Source organism: Sturnus vulgaris, chromosome 11 (assembly GCF_052056855.1).
Source record: "Sturnus vulgaris isolate bStuVul1 chromosome 11, bStuVul1.hap1, whole genome shotgun sequence".
NCBI lineage: Eukaryota > Metazoa > Chordata > Aves > Passeriformes > Sturnidae > Sturnus > Sturnus vulgaris.
The window spans coordinates 9,878,770-9,899,279 of NC_142253.1; the positions used below are offsets into that span (position 1 = coordinate 9,878,770).

The 20,510-nt window shown below is 41.6% G+C and overlaps 2 protein-coding genes across 3 annotated transcripts; one reads left to right on the top strand and one right to left on the bottom strand.

Moving 5' to 3' along the window:
• Positions 1-222: 222 nt before the first annotated feature.
• TMEM43 (transmembrane protein 43) lies at positions 223-11,859 on the bottom strand. Its single transcript, XM_014872194.2, has 12 exons — positions 11,551-11,859; positions 10,280-10,429; positions 9,188-9,322; positions 8,399-8,493; positions 7,633-7,682; positions 6,053-6,122; positions 5,625-5,695; positions 5,338-5,459; positions 4,662-4,736; positions 4,479-4,580; positions 3,024-3,141; positions 223-2,079 (listed from the first exon to the last, which is right to left on the bottom strand). Exons 1-12 carry the CDS (start codon positions 11,560-11,562, stop codon positions 1,877-1,879), a joined length of 1,203 nt encoding a protein of 400 aa, XP_014727680.1. The 5' UTR covers positions 11,563-11,859; the 3' UTR covers positions 223-1,876.
• On the top strand, positions 11,826-19,659 carry CHCHD4 (coiled-coil-helix-coiled-coil-helix domain containing 4). 2 transcript variants are annotated; one of them, XM_014872158.2, is made up of 3 exons: positions 11,826-12,030; positions 13,726-13,824; positions 18,512-19,659. In XM_014872158.2, exons 1-3 carry the CDS (start codon positions 12,009-12,011, stop codon positions 18,799-18,801), a joined length of 411 nt encoding a protein of 136 aa, XP_014727644.1. In that variant the 5' UTR covers positions 11,826-12,008; the 3' UTR covers positions 18,802-19,659. The 2 variants fall into 2 exon arrangements, with proteins under 2 accessions (XP_014727644.1, XP_088027563.1); XM_088171437.1 differs by lacking the exon at positions 11,826-12,030 and adding an exon at positions 12,333-12,381.
• Positions 19,660-20,510: the final 851 nt, after the last annotated feature.

A 20,510-nucleotide genomic window follows, 5' to 3' on the forward strand; every position in this document is an offset into this window, starting at 1 on the left:
GAAGTGACTGATTTCTTTGGTCAGTAATGGGGAGTAAACCCATGGCAGGCTGACAGCAGTACACAGACCAGAGAGCAGTTTCCCAAAACAGGGAAATATTTGCAGGACAAACAAGACTCAATAGGAAACTAGTTCTTCTGGAAACTACAAACTACCTGGACATTATTCCTGCATGTGACAGACGCAATACTTGAATTTAATAGAAAAGCCTACAGACCAGCCTTTTGAAAACTGTATTTTATTAAATATACAAAAGCTCAGCACTTCTGTAGAAAATTGTTGCTTCATTTCCAATAAGTAATGCTGGTTAATGTTCATCATGGGCAAAACAGCAGCAGTTCAAGCCCAGGTTCTCTCCCTTTGGAGCACAATTCCTGACTGCTGGAGCATGAGCTGGTGTTGCTGAGCAGCAGAAGAGTGTGCAGCAGCACTGCCATGTACCAGTGCATATACAAGGCCATCTCCTGTACCCACCCTTCACTCTGCTCCTGCTTTCACCAGCAGGACACAGCTGTGAGACCACACTGACAATGTTCAAGTACCAAAAGAATAAAAGTAATTAGGATTAATAAAGTAATTACAAATTCTCAAAACATTTATGATTTCTAACTCAGATTTCTATTTCAGTACCATTTCTAGCAAATGTTTGCTTCTATGTTTGTTCAAGTCAAATTCCTTTGGTACAGAGAACACTCCTCTGATGGTCATAAATAGATTTTGCAATTGAAAACATTTTTGTACTGAACTGTGTATACTTAGAAAAACCTCCAGGAGGACCCATCTGGAAGTCAGACTCCAGCTTGGAGAGACTTAAGAGGGTCTCTAACCTCAATTGGTTAGATAAACAGGAGCCATCACAACACTACAAGGCATGATACAAAACTAACAATTTAGGCTACTAAAATATAAGGAAATGAATCAGGCAAAAATGTTTCCATACTTAATTTCACAGAGTATGCTCATTGTCCTTACTAAGTGAAATTAAAGAAAGGAACAGTATACAGAGCAAAAAATCCAACTATTTTAAAGACTACACATTCAGTTATAAAAGTCAATGTTGTTTCAAGGCAGTAGGTTTTTTATTTACAGATGAATGACCTCTGAGTATCCCTTTAAGTGCAAACTGAAGTGAAATTTTTGAAACGTTTCTGCAATGATATAGTCCAGGCTATCATTTGGATGCTTAACCAAGAACAACCTCAGATACTTTTAAAACCTGGGGGAAATCATCGAGTCCTGATAAATCTGCCCAACCCCAGAGCACTGATAACCTGGCCACTCATTACCTCAATGACTTTCAAAATCTTCAGTCCAAAATAAGAGGGTTTACTTGTATGAATATTGTGTGGAATTCACCTAAGTTATGTTTTCCCTTTGAACACATACACTGCCAAGCACATCAGCCAAACACATCAGTGTTCCTGACCGTGCAAACAAGAAAAGGCAGCAGAGGGAGGGTTTGTCAGACAGGCAGGCACACGCATTTCCTAAGGACATCTAACCAAGGTCCATGGGATGCAGCTGGCACTTTCTCTAAAACACACAAGGTGCCCCACCCAGCAAGGACTTGCCAGGTCTCAAATCAGGGGGAATTACTAAGCAGTAAGAGGTACAAATCTGCTTGTTCACTAACTTACCATCAATACACACACTCAAAATGCTTTTTTCCTCAAAGCTGGTGCCACTGACTTCCCACAAACAGCATCCTATAGTCCTATGGATAACGTGTACCAATAACCACATTCAAGCCCCATCCCCAGCTTCCAGTGCTCGCTGCTGAGCTGTGATTTGCTGTAAGCTTGCTGCAGGAACCAGGCAGAAATGCACTTGGGAAGGTTCTAACCAGGACTCAGCTCAAGACCCAAGCACCTCCTTGTCACTGCTGCTTCTTGGGCGGCACACGGGTTCTGGCCAGCACGATGGGGACAATGGAGAGCAGGGCGAGGAGCAGGGCCCAGAGCGGGCGGTAGAAGAGCCAGCCCGCGGCAATGGTCAGCAGGGACAGCGAGCTGGCCACACACACGGCAAACGCCTTCAAGCCAACGTTAACCAGGTCCCTCACCACAGGAAACCAGTCCACTGCAGAGAGAATTAAACATGCCATGAAGTAGTTGGCAAGATGACAGTTTAACAAAAGTCTGATTCGTGCCTAAGATCTGCACCCCAACAGCTGCAATCACAAGAAAGACTCAAACTATTTATCAAGAGCACTGGATTAGCCATTTCAGCAGAGCATCATCAAAACATTTGATCATTAAGCAACAGCTAAACATATAAGGCAATGCTATCCTCATCTCTTCACACAGAAAGGAATCCAAAATGAAGTCTGAAGATTTGTTCAAGGCTTGAGAGGCAGAGGAGACAGCCCTGCAGCTATGGAACAAGCCTAGGGCAACTGATACAAGCTGCTAGCACAGAAATTATTTTCTGGCAACTATAAATGTTGGAGCAGCATGTATATGGATAAATAAATCAGAAAAAAAAAGTTCACAGCTACAAAGTGAATAATATGTTTGATGTCTGAACTTTATGCAAGTGTGAGGCATTGTCCTGTTTTTCTGTTTTTACTTCAGCATTTTTCCACATTAAAAGAATAAACAAAAGTTTTCTTTGCTGTTTGTTTACAATAGTGTAGAATAACAAGACACAGAAACGTATTTCTATACAACTGCTGATTAGGCCGTGTTGGGGGAACCAGCTGTGTGTGGGTGCAGAAAGTAATTGTATTGCAGCAATTGAGTTAGATTTGAAAGAACCAGCCCAACATGTGCTTCAGCTTTTCATTTTGTTAAGCACTGGGCTGGGATCTTCTGAGACTGGCAAAAGATATTTGTGTGGGGTTTTCTGATATTCACAAAGCAACCACTTGATTTTGAGGTCCTTTTTACCTGCAGCTGCCTACAGTGCCTTTTCAGATCAAATCAAATCTGGGTTCAAATCAGATTTATCCTGGTCTCCAAATGAATTAACTCTAGAGGTTGCAATCTTATCTGGATCATTTTACCTTTCTGTGAGAAACTTACCTAATGTGTAAAAGATTCGGGTCATCAGGCTGATGCCCACAAACATTGAGAACCAGCCAGCTGCACGGAGGGCCCAGGTCTTCATGGTGTTACTCTCATGCTCCTTCTGAAACACCTCCTGAAAGCAAACACCATCACATGCAGCCTGTTTCTTGTTCTTTTTCAAGATACTCTTAATTCCAGTATATTATGAGCCAGTCAGAGCCAAGAGCATTTTAGGAGTACAATTTCTGTTGCAGAAAATACATTGCAGCTCATTCTGCAGGGTCTGTGCAGTGTGGCAGTACACTGCAATAGACTGAACAGTGCAGCATGGGGGAAAACGGCACTTTTCCAATTAAAACAACCTAAAAAGCACCATTCAACACTACTCACAGGCAGAAAGCACACAGGTTTTGCTGCAATTGGATACATTCAAAATTACTGTGGAAAAAAGACATTAATAAGTAACTGTAATAAAGAAGGAAGAGTTTGACTTCACTCTGAAGGAAGAGAGAAGAGGCAACAATATCCAGTGAGGGCTGAGGGAAAGACAGCAAGCTGGATGCAGGGAAGAAAAGCTAAAAGGTATGTGTGCATTTCATCAGACAAAGCAAACCACCTCTTTACAAGAATTCTGATTAAGATTCTTTTCAAAATGGGTTGTGTGACCCTCTGGCTCAACACAATGTCCACAAGAAGATGGCTGGGACATTAGAAAGCACTAAAGAGATGTGTAAGACTGATTGACTACTTGCATGTACAAGTACTCAATGCATTATTTACTTGTAACCAGTTAATTTTCAATGAAACAAAATTCTGTCTAATGAAGATTCAGACCTTAGAGCAGAGGGTTGATTCTATTGCTACTCTTTCAAATCAAAATAAGGCCTTTTAAACTGCTTCAGGGAGCACCTGTAAACTCTTGACGTGTTTTTTGTTACAGCAGGACATGCAACAATCATTAATAGAAACAAACCTACTAAAATATGTAAATGAATCACCAAATTGCTGGAGCGTGCAGAATTTATTGAAGCAAAATACTCTGCCTGAAGGTTCTTTCTCAGCCAAAATAGTAATAAACATTTCAAACAAGCCTAAACTCCTGTTATTAGGAGCTGAAGAGAGAATAACTCTTATGGTTTATTTAATTAAACCCTGATTTTTACTATTTTTACACGAGACCTGATCAAAAGCATGTGCTTGCATGTGTAAGTGGGAAACAACCAAGGAGCAAATAAAAACAAAGTGAGAAGGCACAGAAACAATCTTTAAAGTAAACAGACAGAATATGCAGAAACCTGGAAGCAAACACAGGCTACAACCTGTTGTCCAAGAAGGAGAGAAAAGCCAATGTTTATATGAGCATCTCCTCCTCTAGAGCAGGTCTGAAGGAGAGTAAGAGCTGCCTCTTCTGCTCCTTCTGCATCACCACCTCGAGTTTTAACCCTTGGCCAGAAGAGTGTGGTATCTCACCTCCACAGAGAGGTCCCCAGGGTACAGAATTTCCAGAACATCTCCAGACTTGGTGTGATAAGGAATCAGCTGATCACCTCGCTGCCGAGCAATCACAGTCACCTTGGAAGAGAGGGAAAAACATTTACTGGTTGCTGAGTTGGGAACAGAGCTTGCAAAAAACAGAAACAGCTGAAGACTCACCTTGTCAGCAGAGCCCAAACGGGGATCATCTCCACTCAGACCTGCATAGAAGAAAGAGACACGGAGGTCTCCCACCTACAAACAAGAGAAGACTGGAAGTCAAGAAAGATTGTTTTACAAATGGGAATCACAGAAAAGACAACTCAGCACAGGAACATCCTTTATTTATCAACACTTTTTCTGAAAATTTATGCCAAGCAAGAGATAGCCAGAATGATTTCCAAACTGTCCTTTTTTCAGGGTTAGCTGTCAGCTGAAACAGGAGAGCTCAAATGCTGCTTTGTAATATCCCCTCTGATTAAGCTGCAGGAGCACATGATATGTTTTGTTCATCCCTCATCATTCCATCTTTTGGCAAAACAAGGCAGGCAGCACAATCTGACAACAAGCTGTTTTGACTGTACTCCCCAATACATCAAGGCAGAGGTGGAATCCACCTCCCAGCACCATCCCTTTCCATTTAAAAGCACAGCAGACTCGAGAAAACAGAGAATAAAAGAGCAGACTGGAAGCTTTCTGCAAGAGAAGCACTCATTCTTTAGGGCTGCACTAAGGAAGTCATCCTATGTGATGGTCTGCACTCCATTTTCTATACATTTAAACAGAAATGGGACATGTCCCAATTCCTTCTTCACACACAAGTAATCACTGCTTTAGTTTATCTTTCCCATCTTACTTCTGGACGCCTGGGGTTGTCGCTGTGATAGAAATAATCTCCTCCTCGGGTAACATCAGCATGGGGATCCTCCAGGTGTGACAAGCTCAGCTGCTTGAAATCATCAATTTTATCCACGAGACCTAAGCAGAATAAAGCAACAAGCTGAGGCTCAGTGTCTAATCTGGAATGGTCAAATTGCTGGCTGGCTTCTTGATTATCACTTGACTTGACAGCTATTGTGGAAAGAACCAAAGTCCACTGCTGATGCAACAGCAGACAAAAAGCCAGTACAAAACAACCCTTACCCTTGGAAAGAACAAAGCTGCCAACCTGGACGTTAGAAGAAACAGCAGTGAAAGACTCCACAGCCATGGCACTGAGAAACAGAGAGTCCCTGATTAGTCCCATAATTATGATCAAACTCTTGATTTGCAGTATGTAATATATAGCACAGAAAAGGCAAACATCAGGAGAAACTCAAAGAGCTAAATGACTGTCATGATGTGAAAACAAATCCATCAAGAAACTGTCTAGACTGCATACTGTTGGAGCCATTAAAATAAGGCATCACTGCCCTGAGCTGCTCTTATTTCTTTATGCCTTCGTTCCCCAGCTACCAAAAGAACAGCAATTTCCATCTACTGTACTCTGTTATGAAACCAGTCATTTAGCTTTCCTCTCTGATCAGATCCAGAGACAGAATTCAGAGGGACTGTGCCAGATGGTACCTCACCTGGGGTTTTTGTGTCCAATTTCTCGATCAAAGTTTCTGCTGTTCACAACTTCTGATTTCCACTCTGTATCTAAACAGAATCATAAGAAGGTTGAGTAAAAGACACTCAGATCTCAATTACTGAAGACACCTCTCAATTCATCAGTTCTAGGTTACACTTCTAGTAATACTGTTTACATCAATGTTTGTGATAGTCTGCACTGATACATAGATCCATACTCCTAGCATATTAACAGGGAATGGCAGGATTTAGGGTGAAAAAACGTGGTTTGGGATAAAATTGTAACTCAACTTTGCTCAGCTTTGCTGTTGGCATCTTCTATGATCAGGCTTTGATTCCTGGCTCCACTCTCTGGGAATAAGCTGGTTTTGTGATAACAAGGAGCAGGGGGAAAAGGGAGAGGAGTCTCGAGAGAACCTGAGCTCAGGAAAGGTTGAGTCCAAATGTGTTTTGCCAACACACAAGTCAATAATTAAATATTTATTTTAACTGACAATAAACTTTCCCTAAGGTGTTTTGCCCACGATGGTAATAGGAAAGCCATCTCCCTATCTTTCTTTCAACCTATCCTTCACTTCTGTCACTCCCAATTTCTTCCCCACTCCTGCTGAGGGGAGAATAATCAAGCAGCTGTGTGGGTCCACAGCTGGCATACACAGATATTTATGGGACAGAATCCATCAATCTTGAGAGGACAGCTGGTTTTTTGGATGGCATTTCTCTTTGTTCCTTGTCACTGTGAGCCTGTTTTTCATGGCTCACAACCACCAGCTTTGCCCCCTATGTACCTCCATGATACAGGGTCCCCATGCTTCACTCAGCTGAGTATTTTTATATGATCACACCCAGAAACTGCTGCACGCCCACGTTCCACATCCATGTGCTTTGATCAGAGGTAAATGAAGCACAGAGACCAATCTCCAAATACATGATGACTCAGAGTACTTTTCTGCCACTGGGTAGATCAGAGTAACGCACACAGCTCTGCTCCTGCCAAAAAAGCACTTGGCAAAAGCCACAGTGCACATCAGAAGGTGCTGGTGGTTTTCACTGGCTGGTATCAACATCTAAACAGATTCTCAACGGGCTCCCTTATAGGCTGGAGCTATCCTGCTTTTCCCTTCTCTTCTGCTCACAGCTCACATATTCCCATTTACTCCATGTCTGAAGTGTAATCTCAGGTGTGGCTTCAAACACACTCCCATCTCTGCCTACAGGACCTTATGGGCCCTATTTCTGGAGCAACCTATCCTTGGATGTTCCTCTGAACTTTTAGAGGTTTCAAAACAAAAGTCAGATTTTCTATAGCCCTTGCTTGCTGACACCATATCTCCTTTCACCTCAGTTTCCTCAGGAAAGGGAGGGTCTGTCACTTAGGAATGAGAAATTTATTTAGGAAAATAAAAGGAAAAAAAGAATTGCTTAGGAAAGAGAATTTTTGCTTATTTCTTCACATTCCTTTCCTTTCTTTCCCAAGAAGAAAACAGAGGTTTTACAACAAAAAATCAAAATATGCACACACACAAAAGTCCAAAGTTACATGCATAAAAGGAAAGGGGCTTTCTGTTGATCAACTTACCGTATGAATACTTTGTCTCTTTCTTAATCTCACCATTCTCCTCATATTCCCTGCAGAGAAAAAGGGCTGGGATGAGAACCAAAACAGTGTGCACACACCCCTGCTCAGGGCAGAATATAACTCACCAGTGAAATGCACAGACAGATCTCTGGCAACACAGCCTTATCTTTATACATAACCTAACTCTTCTCTGAACTATCTGTTCTGAAGACATTTTCTGTACCAGGAGAAAACTATAAGCAAATGCTCAACAGCCACAACCTTTTAATCCCCATGCTTTGAACAAGGAGGTGTTGACTAGACTGATGAGGAACAACCAGAATTAAATACAGTGAGACAAGCTGGCCCAAATCAGGTCTCTAACAGATGCTGCACCATAAGCATGCTAAAATAAAGGAATTATTTTTAACACCTTCACAACCTCTGACCCTTTTTTTGTGACATGAAAGACATTTGGAACATGAATTCTGTGCAGTCACACCTAGATAATAGCTAGTAACATTCATACTACCATCCATGGGATTATTAGCAATAGCAGAAATGTTTTCCCTATTCGGGTTGCAACTACTAGCAGAGCAGTTAATATCTCTCAAGGAAATTAAAGTGATTCTCTAAAGGAAAAAAAAACCCAAAAATTCTCCATAATTCTCTTGCTATAAAGAATTTTTTTATTTGTTTTTTCCTTCGGTATAACGAAAAAAAATTGTGATAGGATCTGGTAACACAACAGCCTCATAAACTACTTTTAAAGATTACTTTCACTTACTTGGAATCTTCATATTCAACCCACTGGTACATTTCCACTTTACGCTTAAGTTTGACAGCTTGGATGGAGAGCCCATAGCTGGGGTCAAACAAAGGCTGTGCAAAAATTAAAGAAAATGCAAGTCAGTCTAAATGCTGTACCTCACAACCACAAACACTCTACCACTGAACCCATTTACATCCCTCACTGTACAGCTAGCACTATCTGACACACAGATGAACACAGTATAAATGTTATGAAAGACAAAAAGGAATGTCTCTGGCAAATCTGACCAGAAGAATTATCATCAAAAGTTACTGCCATAGTGCAGAAAAAAAACAGAACTGCTGACTATGGGTTTACAGCCTTCAGTGTTTAAAGAAGGAGATTCTGTTTTGCTGCAAGGTGCTGGTTACGTTCTGCAATGTGGGAGGATCATGGAAAATGTCACCACTACTGAAAAGTCAGAACTTGCAGAGCTCCTGTGCTGCAAGAGTCTGAAGACTTAACAATACCATAAACACACAACAGGTTCCCTACACAAATGCCAATTGAAATTATCCACGAAGGGCAACTTGAGGGTAAACACAGCTAGAGCTGGCATTGGCTTGGAGAAGGGAATGCAAGGCCATTCAGCATCTCCCTGATTCTGGGCCAAGAACCAGAGCTAGAGTGGTAGCTGGCAATGCTTAGAGGAAGAGAAAAGCAATGCATCTTTTCCTGGATATCAAACAAAACTTTAATTGGCAAAGACTTTTCCTTCCCTCCAAGCTTGAAACACTAATTTCTACAAGATACTATTTTATTTACCTTAGATGTACTCAGAGCTCCAGCTAAGTGCACCAGTCTCCCCTCATTCTGCTGGGAGATACTGTGGATGCTGTCAAGAGGGACCACAAGAGAAAGCCCCTCATCGAGAGACTTGGCTGTCCTTAAAGCTCGTCCCTGCAATGAAGAAAGCAGAAATCAAGTGGTAGAGAATCAATGTCACAACAGTATGTTGTGAACAAGGTTAGCAGACAAATGAACTGATGACCATAAGGAATGCTTGTATATTCAGTCCAAGGAGTATTTTTGAAATACTCTTGTAGTTCTCCATTCTCTGTGTCTGAGCCAGTTTGGGGCAGTATTTCTAACCCAGGCAGCAGGACCATTAAGCTTCTCAAACAAACCCAAATTCTTCCTACAAAGGATCCAAACTTACTGTTCTTCATGTCTCACCTTCATTCTGCAATAACTGCAAAAAGGATACCAATTATGGTTCATTTTTCTACACACCTATACTGCCTCCTTGGCAGAAGTCTTCCCTGCCTTATCATCATATCCTGATGTGCTTTTTTGTCTGCAAAGTCATCTAAATTTGGAGTAGTTATTTTTCCTCTTGTAGAGGTATGAAAGGAAGTCTCTAAGTGAAAATCTACAGAATTCTGCTCTCCACTCCAAAACTGCCAAAACAAGTATGTTTTCAATGGTAACGGTGTTAAGATTCCTGGCTTACTTTTATATTTTTTAATATAAAACCAAGAAAACTGAGAAAAATTGAATAAAAAACACCCCCAATTTTGCAACACAAGGTATGAATTTCTTTAAAGTAATTATAACAACACTAGAAATGAGGACCTTTTGTTATATCAAGAAAAAAGAGAAGGCTGGAAAGGAATGTGGCTAGCTCATGCAACCCTCTTACCACAGGCTGTTTCATCATCAGTTTACAAGCTTTTGATCTTATCTCTCATCACACACTGCTACTGTCTCTTTTACACCTAGTTCCAGAGAAATACTACCCTGTGACCTGTGATTTCACTATTCTGTTATATACCATAAGCAGCAGGTGCCCAGATAAAACCTCCTCACGGATCAAGTAATAAAGCTGTGTACAAACACTGACAGTATTGCACTTACTTCATTGGTAAAAAGAAGGTAGAAAGCCAGAAGAAATGTCACAAGTCCAATCAACATGCCTGCAGAAGTCTCACTGAGCCGCTCCAGGAACCCTGGTTTGGGCTCACTTGTGATTTTAACATGTTCTTTTCTGCTGCCTGTGTCAGAGAACTGTTGAAAATAAACAAAAAATGCAACATTTGTGTGAGAGGGGAAAGCATTCAGTTTCAAAACAAGTCTTTTAGCTTTGTTAGCACTGCTGCCCTACAGAGCAGAACCTCTTGCCTTGGACCAAAACTTTCTCACACTTATTAAATGCCTTATAACACTTTTGGTACCAGAAACATATTCAAGAAATAAAAGTCCAGCCTCATAGAAAAAACCGCCAATTTCTATTATAGTGGTTCTACATATTCAAGCTTTCTTCGGTCTGCCTCCAGGTTCTGTATTTGGAGCCCACACCCTGCATTCAGGCCATGACAAATTGAGTAATAGCCCTGAATTCCTGACCAGCTAAAACACTACTATAAATAACAAATTATGATTCACTTCACCAATAGAAAAAGTGCCTGCCCACTCTAAAATAATTATATCCAGGGTAACAATAACTGAAAACAAGGCACAGGACTAACATGAGAGCCCAGGGGTATATCTGTGAGTATGTGGCTTGTGGGGAGTTACCAAATCCAACGCAGGGCATGGCACTTCTCTGTGTATACAAAACCACGCTATGAAAAGCCAGCGTCCATAAAGGAGACAGAGGAGTCCTGCAACTTTATTCAAATAAAGAGAGGCCACAGGGGCACACACCCGCGGCGTTTTCTCTCCCGAGGTTTCGGAGGGTGCAGCCTCCTTTCATCCCGAACTGCGGCCGCACGCTGCCCTTTTCCTCTCCCCTCTGGCTGAGGCACTCGCAAGGTACAGCCTTCTCGAACTTCTTTCCACATACGAAAAAGTAGTTTTCCCTTGAACCTACTGTTTTACCCCAAAGTTCAGCCTTGTGGAGACCCACTTTCTGTTCCATGAATTAGGCTGTCTGGGCTCTGCAACAAATCTGCTGCCCAAAGTCGGCAGAGACATGAAGCCCCACTTCAAAGACATTAACACCCATACCTTCACCCATCGAATTATTTGTCAAGACATTAGCACACATCTTCCCGCTCATCTGGAGATGCCCGGCGGGCTGTGACCGGCACAGGGCCCTGGCCACAACCCGGGCACCTCGGGGCCGGCCCGGGCGGCCGCCACACGGAGCGCGGAGCAGCGGCGGGGCCGGAGCGAGCAGCACTTACGTTCCTCGACATCCTGAGCCTCTCACTCCTCCCGGGAGACACAACTCAGGGACCGCCAGAACCGCGCACCACCAGCCTCGCCCTCATCCGCCTCAGGGCTCCCCCGCCCCCGAGCCGCTCCCCGCCCGCAGCGGCGCACGCCGGGACGCGTAGTTCCCGCCCCGGTGGGGAAGCCCTTCCTTCCTCTCTCCTTCCCTTCCTTTCCCTCCCCGCCCTGCGGCCGGGCGCGGGGCAGGCGGGAGCTGTAGTGCGGCGGGGCCGGGCCTGGCGGAGCCCCGCGGCCGGCAGGAGGTGCGTCAGCGGCCGCCTCCGGGCCGGGAAGGCGCTTCCGGAGGCGGGAGGTCGCGGCGTGGAGCGGCGGCGCGGCGCTGCCCGAGCGGTGCTGGCGGCACGGCAGGAGCGGAGCGGCGGGGCCCGTGTGCGGCGCGCTGCGGAGGAAGGCACCGGCCGGCTCCGCCATGTCCTACTGCAGGCAGGAAGGTGCGCACGAGTGTCCTCCCAATGTCACCCCGCCGGGCGGGCTCGCAGGGTGGGTGCCCCGCGTGGTGACCGCCAGCTCCCCGCAGCCCGTGAGGGGAAGGCGCAGCCGGAGTAGAGAGGAGGCCCGGCAGCCGCCCGCCCTCCGTGTGTGGCGGCGGCAGCGCTGCCTCCCCTCCCGCTCCGACCTTTCTCCCGGCGGAGGGCGGGAAGGGCGGCGGGGCCATGAGGCGGCAGCGCGGGGCCGGCAGGGTCCGTGTGCGGGCACGGCAGCTCCGGCCGCCCGCAGGGGTTACATTCATCGCTGAGTGGCCTGAGGTATGGGGTTTGGCCTTTTTGAGGTCGATGGATGGGGTGGGTAGAGTGCGAGCTTTTCTGTATCCGTATCGTGTTGTACATGGTATTTATGAGGCTTGACCACTTCTTAAAGTGTAAGATACATAGATAAATATCGGTATATATCTATATCTGCGTGTATATAAATAAATAAATATCCTTGCTCTCTTAAGTGTATAAAGTTTCAGACGGGAAAAAAAGTGCCAGTAGTTCTAAAAGCCATTCATAAGTTACAAACTTGGACGCAGACACTGTGTAAATTGTATGGAGGTATTCATAACCAATAACCTCTTTTATGTTTTATGCTGTGCTTTGTTTAATTTTGCAAGATCTGTAAGTTACCTTATGCAACCCTACAAGATTGCAGTGACGGGGGTAGAGTTTATGTGTTTCTAGCTCCTTTCATATAAGAAATAATCGAACATTCCACATTGTAAAATTTGCTGGAGTCAAATGCAGAGCTGTCAGAAAACTGTTTCCCCTTTTTAAAAAGTGTTTAAAACAGGTTTATCTGTTTTTCAGTCATACTTAAATGCCTTGTTACTGAGCAAAGTTAAGTTACTGAACATGTGCTGGCTGAGGTCACACTGAGGGGCCAGGAGATTCTAATTTCTAATATGCCAAGTTACTGTAGTGGCCTTAATGAATTTGGAGAATTCTTGGGGAATTTACCATTTTTTCCACTCACAGAATACTTAGTTATGCATGCCTCAGAGTGTGTGTTAGAGCTTTTTAGAGTTGTTAGAAAACTAAAACTACTGAAGTTTCCAGCCAAGCCTCCCCCGATCCTGCTACGGAATGTTTTAGTTAAATCAAGAGCAGGAAATTTGCTCTGTTGGATTTCTATCCCTTGCAGTGTTTACAGTACCTTTCAGTGTAGTTAGTTCTATATGATAACAGCTATCTTCTGTTTTTAATTCAGATGGTTAGTGTAAAATATTACACTAGTCTTTAGCGAAGAGTACTGTTATTAATAATAAGTTCCTATTGAACACTTTACTGCTATTTATTATAGTTTTACTTTCACTCTTAATTCTAAACCTTCATCTGCTTTATTTGTACTGGAGTAATTTGAGTTTGTTTTGAAACAGCTTTTTAACTTGGCAGTTTAGTTAACCGTACTGTGATCTGCAGCCATTACAGGGCATTGCTATGAAAATTGGAGCTTTAGAATAACAGAATTTCAGTGTATATGTGTTCCTCTGAACTAGTGACTGTTCTCATTGAAGGTGATTGAGTACAACAGTTCATTCTCTATTAATGTTAGTGCATCACACTGAATATCTCATTACTTTGTGGTGTTCAGCAGTCTTTCTGTCTCAGATTTCTCTGAACTTTTGCTTCTTGTCTCCTCCATGGTAGGAAAAGACAGAATAATATTTGCAACCAAGGAGGACCATGAGACACCGAGCAGTGCTGAGCTGGTTGCAGATGACCCAGATGACCCTTATGAAGAGCAAGGTCAGTAGTGAGCAGAATGACAGAAGTAAGGGGTGTTACATCATATATAAATGAAATGTAGTTTAGAAAGTTACACTTTCTACAGAGGCTCTGAGACCTTTAGAGGGCAGCATTTAAGCAGTTTAGCAGCTGGAGCTCACAGGGTCTCTTTGTTAGCTGCTATGGTGTGTAGTGTAATTTGAATCACACCTTCCTATGTCATTAAAATTAACGTTTTTTTCATACATGGATTTGTGTTGAGATGTTACTGCATTTATTTGCCTATTTTGGCTTCATCACAACTGTATGTATTCAGTTATATATCCAAGTTTTTGTCACCTGCACTGAGAAGTCTGTTAATGACCTGGTATGACATACATTTGGGTAATAAACTAGTCAAAATTAAAAGAATCACTTTATTTTTGTTTAAATGCCATATCAGTTGATTGCTCTTATGTATATTTTTCTGGACATGGAAAGGCTGTGGTAAGGAGGAGAGGTGATGGGGTTTGTTTCCTAGCAGTCATACATTTACAGAATATTAGATGACTTTCTTCCTCAACAGTTAATCAGAAAAGAAAAAAGCCAGGAGCTTTTTATGTCACCTTACAGTGACAGTTTGTGTCTGTGGGATTCAAAATGAAAACCATAAACTATGTTTAAGTACTGCCAATAAGTTTGGGTGGGGATTTCTTGTTTTGTGGTTTTCTTTGTTAGTTTGTTGAATTTTCTTCTTAGTATGTGGTAAATTACTGCCCTGTTTTAAAGTCTGAAAAACCACTTGAATGACCCAGGGCTACAATGCATTAGATCAGAAGAGAGAAAATGGACGTATCACAGAATGTAGCTGTAGGGAGTGAAGCTTATGGGCAGGAAAGACAGTGGTAAAATCGTTTGGAATATGTTGAAATTCTGAAGCTTTGGCTTGCATGGCTTTTCTTTAAAAGAAAATCGGGAAGGGTTTTGCTGTACCTGATGTAACATGCAGATTTTCTAATTTAGCTTCTACTTGGAATAGAAGACTTGGTTTCCAGTGTTCAAGTTCTGTTGTATAATTAACTGTAAGGATTCTTTTAATCTTTTCTGCTGTGCCAGAGAGACCAGTCATACCTGGGAAAGAACAGATGCATTATATGGACCTACCATAACCTCCATTGTTTTCTAATACGCCTGAAACTTGTGTTTGAGGTTTTGGTTTTTTTTGTAGGGGCCTTTTTCATGCTTTAGATAAACATCTAGTTTGGTATCCGGTAATTTTTGATAGTTCTTATTTTGTCCCAGACATTAACAGACATTAGTCTGTGAGCAGTCTGCTCGAGTCAGTAGATTGGTCAGGAAAACTTGTGTTCTCTTTTCCTGAGAATAGACACCAGTTGTATACTGCTCTTATTTCTGTCAATATTTTGTTGTATCAGCTGGGAGATTTTGGTAGGCAAAATGTTAATGACTCACTTTAAGCTAAAAACATTGAAAGAAAAAAAGACATGAAAATGGAAAGGCAGACAGACTGAACTAAGTTCAAGTTAGGATTTCATACTGCAGAGAAGATCACAGTTCACTGTGCCTTTTGACAGCTGTGGCTGATGGAAACAAATTAAGAACTCATTTGCAGTGGTTTTGAAATAGTATTGTTACTGTAAAGCTTCTTTCTAGTCCTATGTGTTGCAGATGGTGGAATTTAAACATGAAAGATTCTTGGTTTTCACTGACATCTTGGCTGCCTTCAGTTAGAATAATGTTTTATTTTATTAAGCTTATATGAAGAAGGCAATGATGAGTTTTATGCATGCAAAATGATTTTTATTAGTGTTACAGCTGTGATGGGAAAGTTGGATAAAAGTACTTAGGGAATTGGACCTCAAACACAGATTGTTGCTGGTCTTTCCCTTCTGTTTTTCCAGACTTGTTCCTGTCATCTTATTTTATAAACAGTTTAAAAAGTGGTTTCTACAGGGGGCTGATGAATTAAAACTCCACGTTCTTTTAAGAAAGAACTTGATGAATGATCAGATGTACAGGACTGTTTCTATGACTGTTGATGTCCCTTTCAATCTTGTTTCCTGTCATCTTACACTGTGAATCCCTGGCAGATAAACTTGTTATTGGGGTGTTTGTCATGTAACAGGGAAGAAACTCTCCTCAGAACAACAGTGGGACTGCATACCCGTGAGTCCAAAGCCAAGTGTTGACACAGATGCAGATGGGCCTGCCTTTGTCCATGACATGAGCAGATTCCATGAGACATTAGGCTATGTGATGTTAGCAGTCAATTACTGATACAAGTCTTGATCTGCAGTGATGTAAACAGGGTTGTTTTTTCTTCCATAAGTGCAGGTTCAAGTAGATTATGACTCACTGGATCAGTAAGCTTCAGGCTGCATTTGGAAGAAGTTTTAATTCAATTTTAATTAAAAATAGTAATCCCACCTATTGCAGGCTTGAAACTCAGGAAGAGCAATGGACGAAATCTGTTTCGGATTTAATTGTGTTCTAAGCTTGCTGATGGACTTACTCATTGATGTGTGAATTCTGCTGTGATTATGAATGAGCAAATGCTTGCTTTATTCATCTGTATTTTTGTTTTGTTTTTCTAAAGCATAGTTTCAGTGCACTTCTGAACTTCTGAAACTGATGCTATTTCAGTGATAAAATAGGTGTAGCTCAGTGATCTTGTGATACCATAGAATGTATTGTTTTTGGGATAACTCACATTAAGATTAGCATGTTTACAAGGCAGGTCTGATTGCAGGAGCAATCTATTTTAAGAGAACTATTTTACAAGTAATTTTATTGCTCTAGTGTCTTCAGGAGCATTACAAATTGTGGTTTTTTTCTTCTGGAAGTGATAGAAAAATGACCTTAAAATGACTGGTTGATGTTAGTGAGGAGGAATATAGGACTGCAAAATCTAGTTTACAAAGCAAATCGTATTTCTTCTACACCATATGATTAACATCCTTCTACTTTATGTCGTCCTTGGCAATGAGGAATCAGACACCAGCCCCTCATTTTCTTGTCTCAGAAGTCCTGCTGCTCCTCCAGGCAGCTGGAGATCTGTGATGCACTGGATTAGGTGTATATTATCAGTACAGTGACTATTACAGATGTTTTGCAAAACCGTCTTTCCAAAGAAAGCCTGGTCCATGGAATATGACAGTATTGCTGTAGTTGACTGAATCATGCTAAGGACTCTGTTACTTTCTATGATGAAAAAAAGAGTCTGATCAATGCCAAGATTTGACTGACTCAGTGTAATTTTCTGCTGAACTGCACTGGCTGAGTTAGAGAACATCATAGATGAATTGCAAATCAGGATGAAATATTCCTTTTAATATAGCAATAAATGATTGAGCTGCTTTTGCTGTACCTGTCAAGAATCATGATATTGCAGCCTGGTGTCCAAGGAATTGCACCTGGGAGTGAAATGTATGTCTGGAACTTCGTTAATCCACAGGATTAAAGACAAGAAATAAGCTTATTTATTGAATTCTGTGACAGTATTTTAGTTAATGCCAAGTTGTGTTCTTAAATATAATTTCATGTTTGAATCAGATTTAATTCAACTTTATCTGCCAGTGGTATTTTCATACTCCCTTTCTTAAGGGAAGGTGCTTAAATTTAAGGTTTGTGCACATGCTGTCAGCTTCTCCAGAAACTCAGCCTGGAGATGAAGTTAGAGTAAAGAGGAGGAAAGCAAACTGTTCAAGAGGAGAAGAAACCAGCTTGGATCATAGCACTGTAGTTCTCTTGTTCTTCATAGATAAACATACTTGTGTATGTTCATTCCAGGTAGAGAAAGGAAATGGAGATGTATTTATTGCCTTAGAGAAACGCATTAGAGACTCCAGAAGCCCGTTCAGTATAACAAGTCTGTTATATTGAATTTCTAAATTCAGAGGAAAGGCGTTCTTCAGCTTGCTGTTTGACCTTCATAGTGTAAATCAGTTGCCATCTAGAAGAACATAGGCCCTTAAATCTTCACCTTGCCAGTCCATCAGTGAAGTATTTCTGTCAGGACTTGAACTGTTCCAGAGTGGAGGTTTACAGCTGTTCCAGTTTAGAGTCTGAAGTGATGCTTAACTCCTTTCAGTTGTGTTCTAAAATACAATTTGGTTTCTGGCAACCAGACAGGCAGGTTTGCTCTCAGACTTGCTGTTCTTTGTGTTCTGTGGAACGTGACTTAATCTGTGCTTTACAAATATACTGATTTTTGTTTCTACAATCTGTCTTCCAGTTGAAATTTGAAGGGGGAAAGTTGTGAGTTATTATTTCAGAGTTCATTACAAACAAGAAGAAAAATGCATCCATTTGATTTGATTTAAAAGATTTCTAGTCTTAATATTGGATTTAAATTCTTACTATTTGTGTGGCATGATTTTAATGCTTGCTTACTCCCATGACAGAGTCTGGCAAATTGATTGACTTGACTTCTCTCTGTTTTGCAGTTCCCTTAGAATATTCTCAGTCGTCTGTAGTCCAGGGAGAAGGACTTAATTCAGAGATGGATAGAAAACTAATCTCACTTGTGCTCATTAAAGGATTATACAGATCAGAGGGAGAAACAGACTGGCTGGGAAGGGAAAGGTGTTTATCAGAACTAAGATGGTATTATAAGTGCTTGAGTTCACACCTGCAGTCCAACAGCTGTCACTGAGTGAAATCAATGTTTGGAAGGAGCATTAACTTTTCTTCTCTCTTGTTTGTTCAGGATTGATATTGCCCAATGGAGATATCAATTGGAATTGCCCATGTCTGGGTGGAATGGCTAGTGGTCCCTGTGGGGAGCAGTTCAAGTCAGCCTTTTCTTGTTTCCACTATAGCAAAGAAGAAATAAAGGGATCAGACTGTGTGGACCAATTCCGTGCCATGCAGGAATGCATGCAAAAATACCCAGATCTTTACCCTCAAGAGGATGAAAATGATGAGAAGTCCACCAAAGATTTGGAAGCTGCCTCCATGGAGGCCTCTGCTGCCAAAGAGGAGAAGGGATCCAGCTAATGAAGATGCAAGGAGGCTGTTGTCTCCATTTCTCATTTTCAGAGACATGGACTTCGGCACTATGTCTGTCTTCTGAGTAGTGAGGAAATGTTTCACCATATTCTGTGCACTGTATCATAATAAATAATTTATTCCTGAAGGAGAAATCTCAGAGCTACAGCCTTGCAAATAAATACTGCAAAAAGAGTGAGTGTGTGTATGTACTGTGTAACCTGCTTTTGGACACAGTTGAAACTTTAACAGCTGTTCGTTACCCTCAAGTTTTCCTTGAGTTTTGACTTGAATAATGTCTTGAAGTACATAGCTTTCAATTAAAATTCCACTGGCACACCAGGTCTGTCTTCATTTCAGTATGTTCTGATCAGTAGCTGCTTTTTTTAAATGTATTCTGTTCTATCAATAGAAATTACATTAAATGATTGTTTTTCCTTTAAGATTTTTTTCCCAAAGTGATGCAAGACACTGAAAATGGCCTAGATCTAGAATTTCTAAAATAATTTCAAATGGTCTCAAATGGTTGCATTTTACTACTGGCATCAGATCAGGACTGCCAGGAAAAAGTTGAAATGCACATCTTCTTTGATTTCATTTACTTACTGTGATGGCTTTTGCATTTTTGAAAATGGTGTGTTGTGCAACTGATGATTAAGATGAATGAAAAGAATGTTGGTCACTAGCTTTATTTTTGCTCTGAAAATACAGCTTTTGGGTTCCTTTGGTTATTACCTTCTCCTTCATTGTATAGATGGGCACTTGTAAAATACTTTGAGATACAATAAATTGTTACCTGGTGTAATGATCTCAAAACAAATACTGTGACTTAAGTGCATATTAAAAAGCAAATACTTTTTACCCTCACTGGAAGCTCCTGTGTCTTTGTGGTGTGGTGTTTTGTTTGGTTGGTTTCTTGTGAACACTGATTGGATTTGAGAGCTACTCGATGCTGTAAGCAGACCTTGAATGAATTTGGTGGGTTGAGAAGATCAGTTGCTCCAGCTTGTCAGATTTTTATTCTTGTCTTATTCTTTTCTCCCCAGCCCAGGCAGGAAGGCATAAGAAACCTAAAGTATTTTCAGTAGCTGTTGTAGATTTGATCATGAACCAGCAAATAAACATGAACAGCTATTAAAATATTTGAAAATTACTTAGGAGATGCAAATAATTTATTAGTTCACTATAGTTACCTCACCCAAAGCATAGAAGGTTGTAGTGTCAGTAATGCAGCCCACAAAGTCCAGCAATGTTTAAACACTTGCCTTGCTCTGTGGGCAGCACTCTGGAGTGCTCTGCAGCATTAATTCCATATAGCACTTTTGTGTCTTGCTTGCATAAGTGAATTCGGTGCCACGGATGTTTCTGAATGTTTGAGGGGAATTTCTGTCAAGTTTTAAAGTGCGTTTGAATGTTTGTATTTCAGTGCAGCTGTTGGGTCCTCAGAAAAAGATTTGTAGGCGGTTAAGTGGCTGACAACTGCGTTATTCTGGGGGCAGCAATAGCAGGGACTCTTGGCATCGCTGCTTTTCAAAGAAACAAAGTGACACAGAACTTCTCAGTGTGACTCTTTCAGGCACAGGAAGCCAAGTGCCAAGTTAACCTGAGTAAACAGGCACAAAAGCAGCAGAGATAAACTTTGGCAGTTGGGCCGTGAAAATGAAATCTTAGGCAATAGATGAACACTGGGCACCAAATTAAAAAAAAAGAATCACATG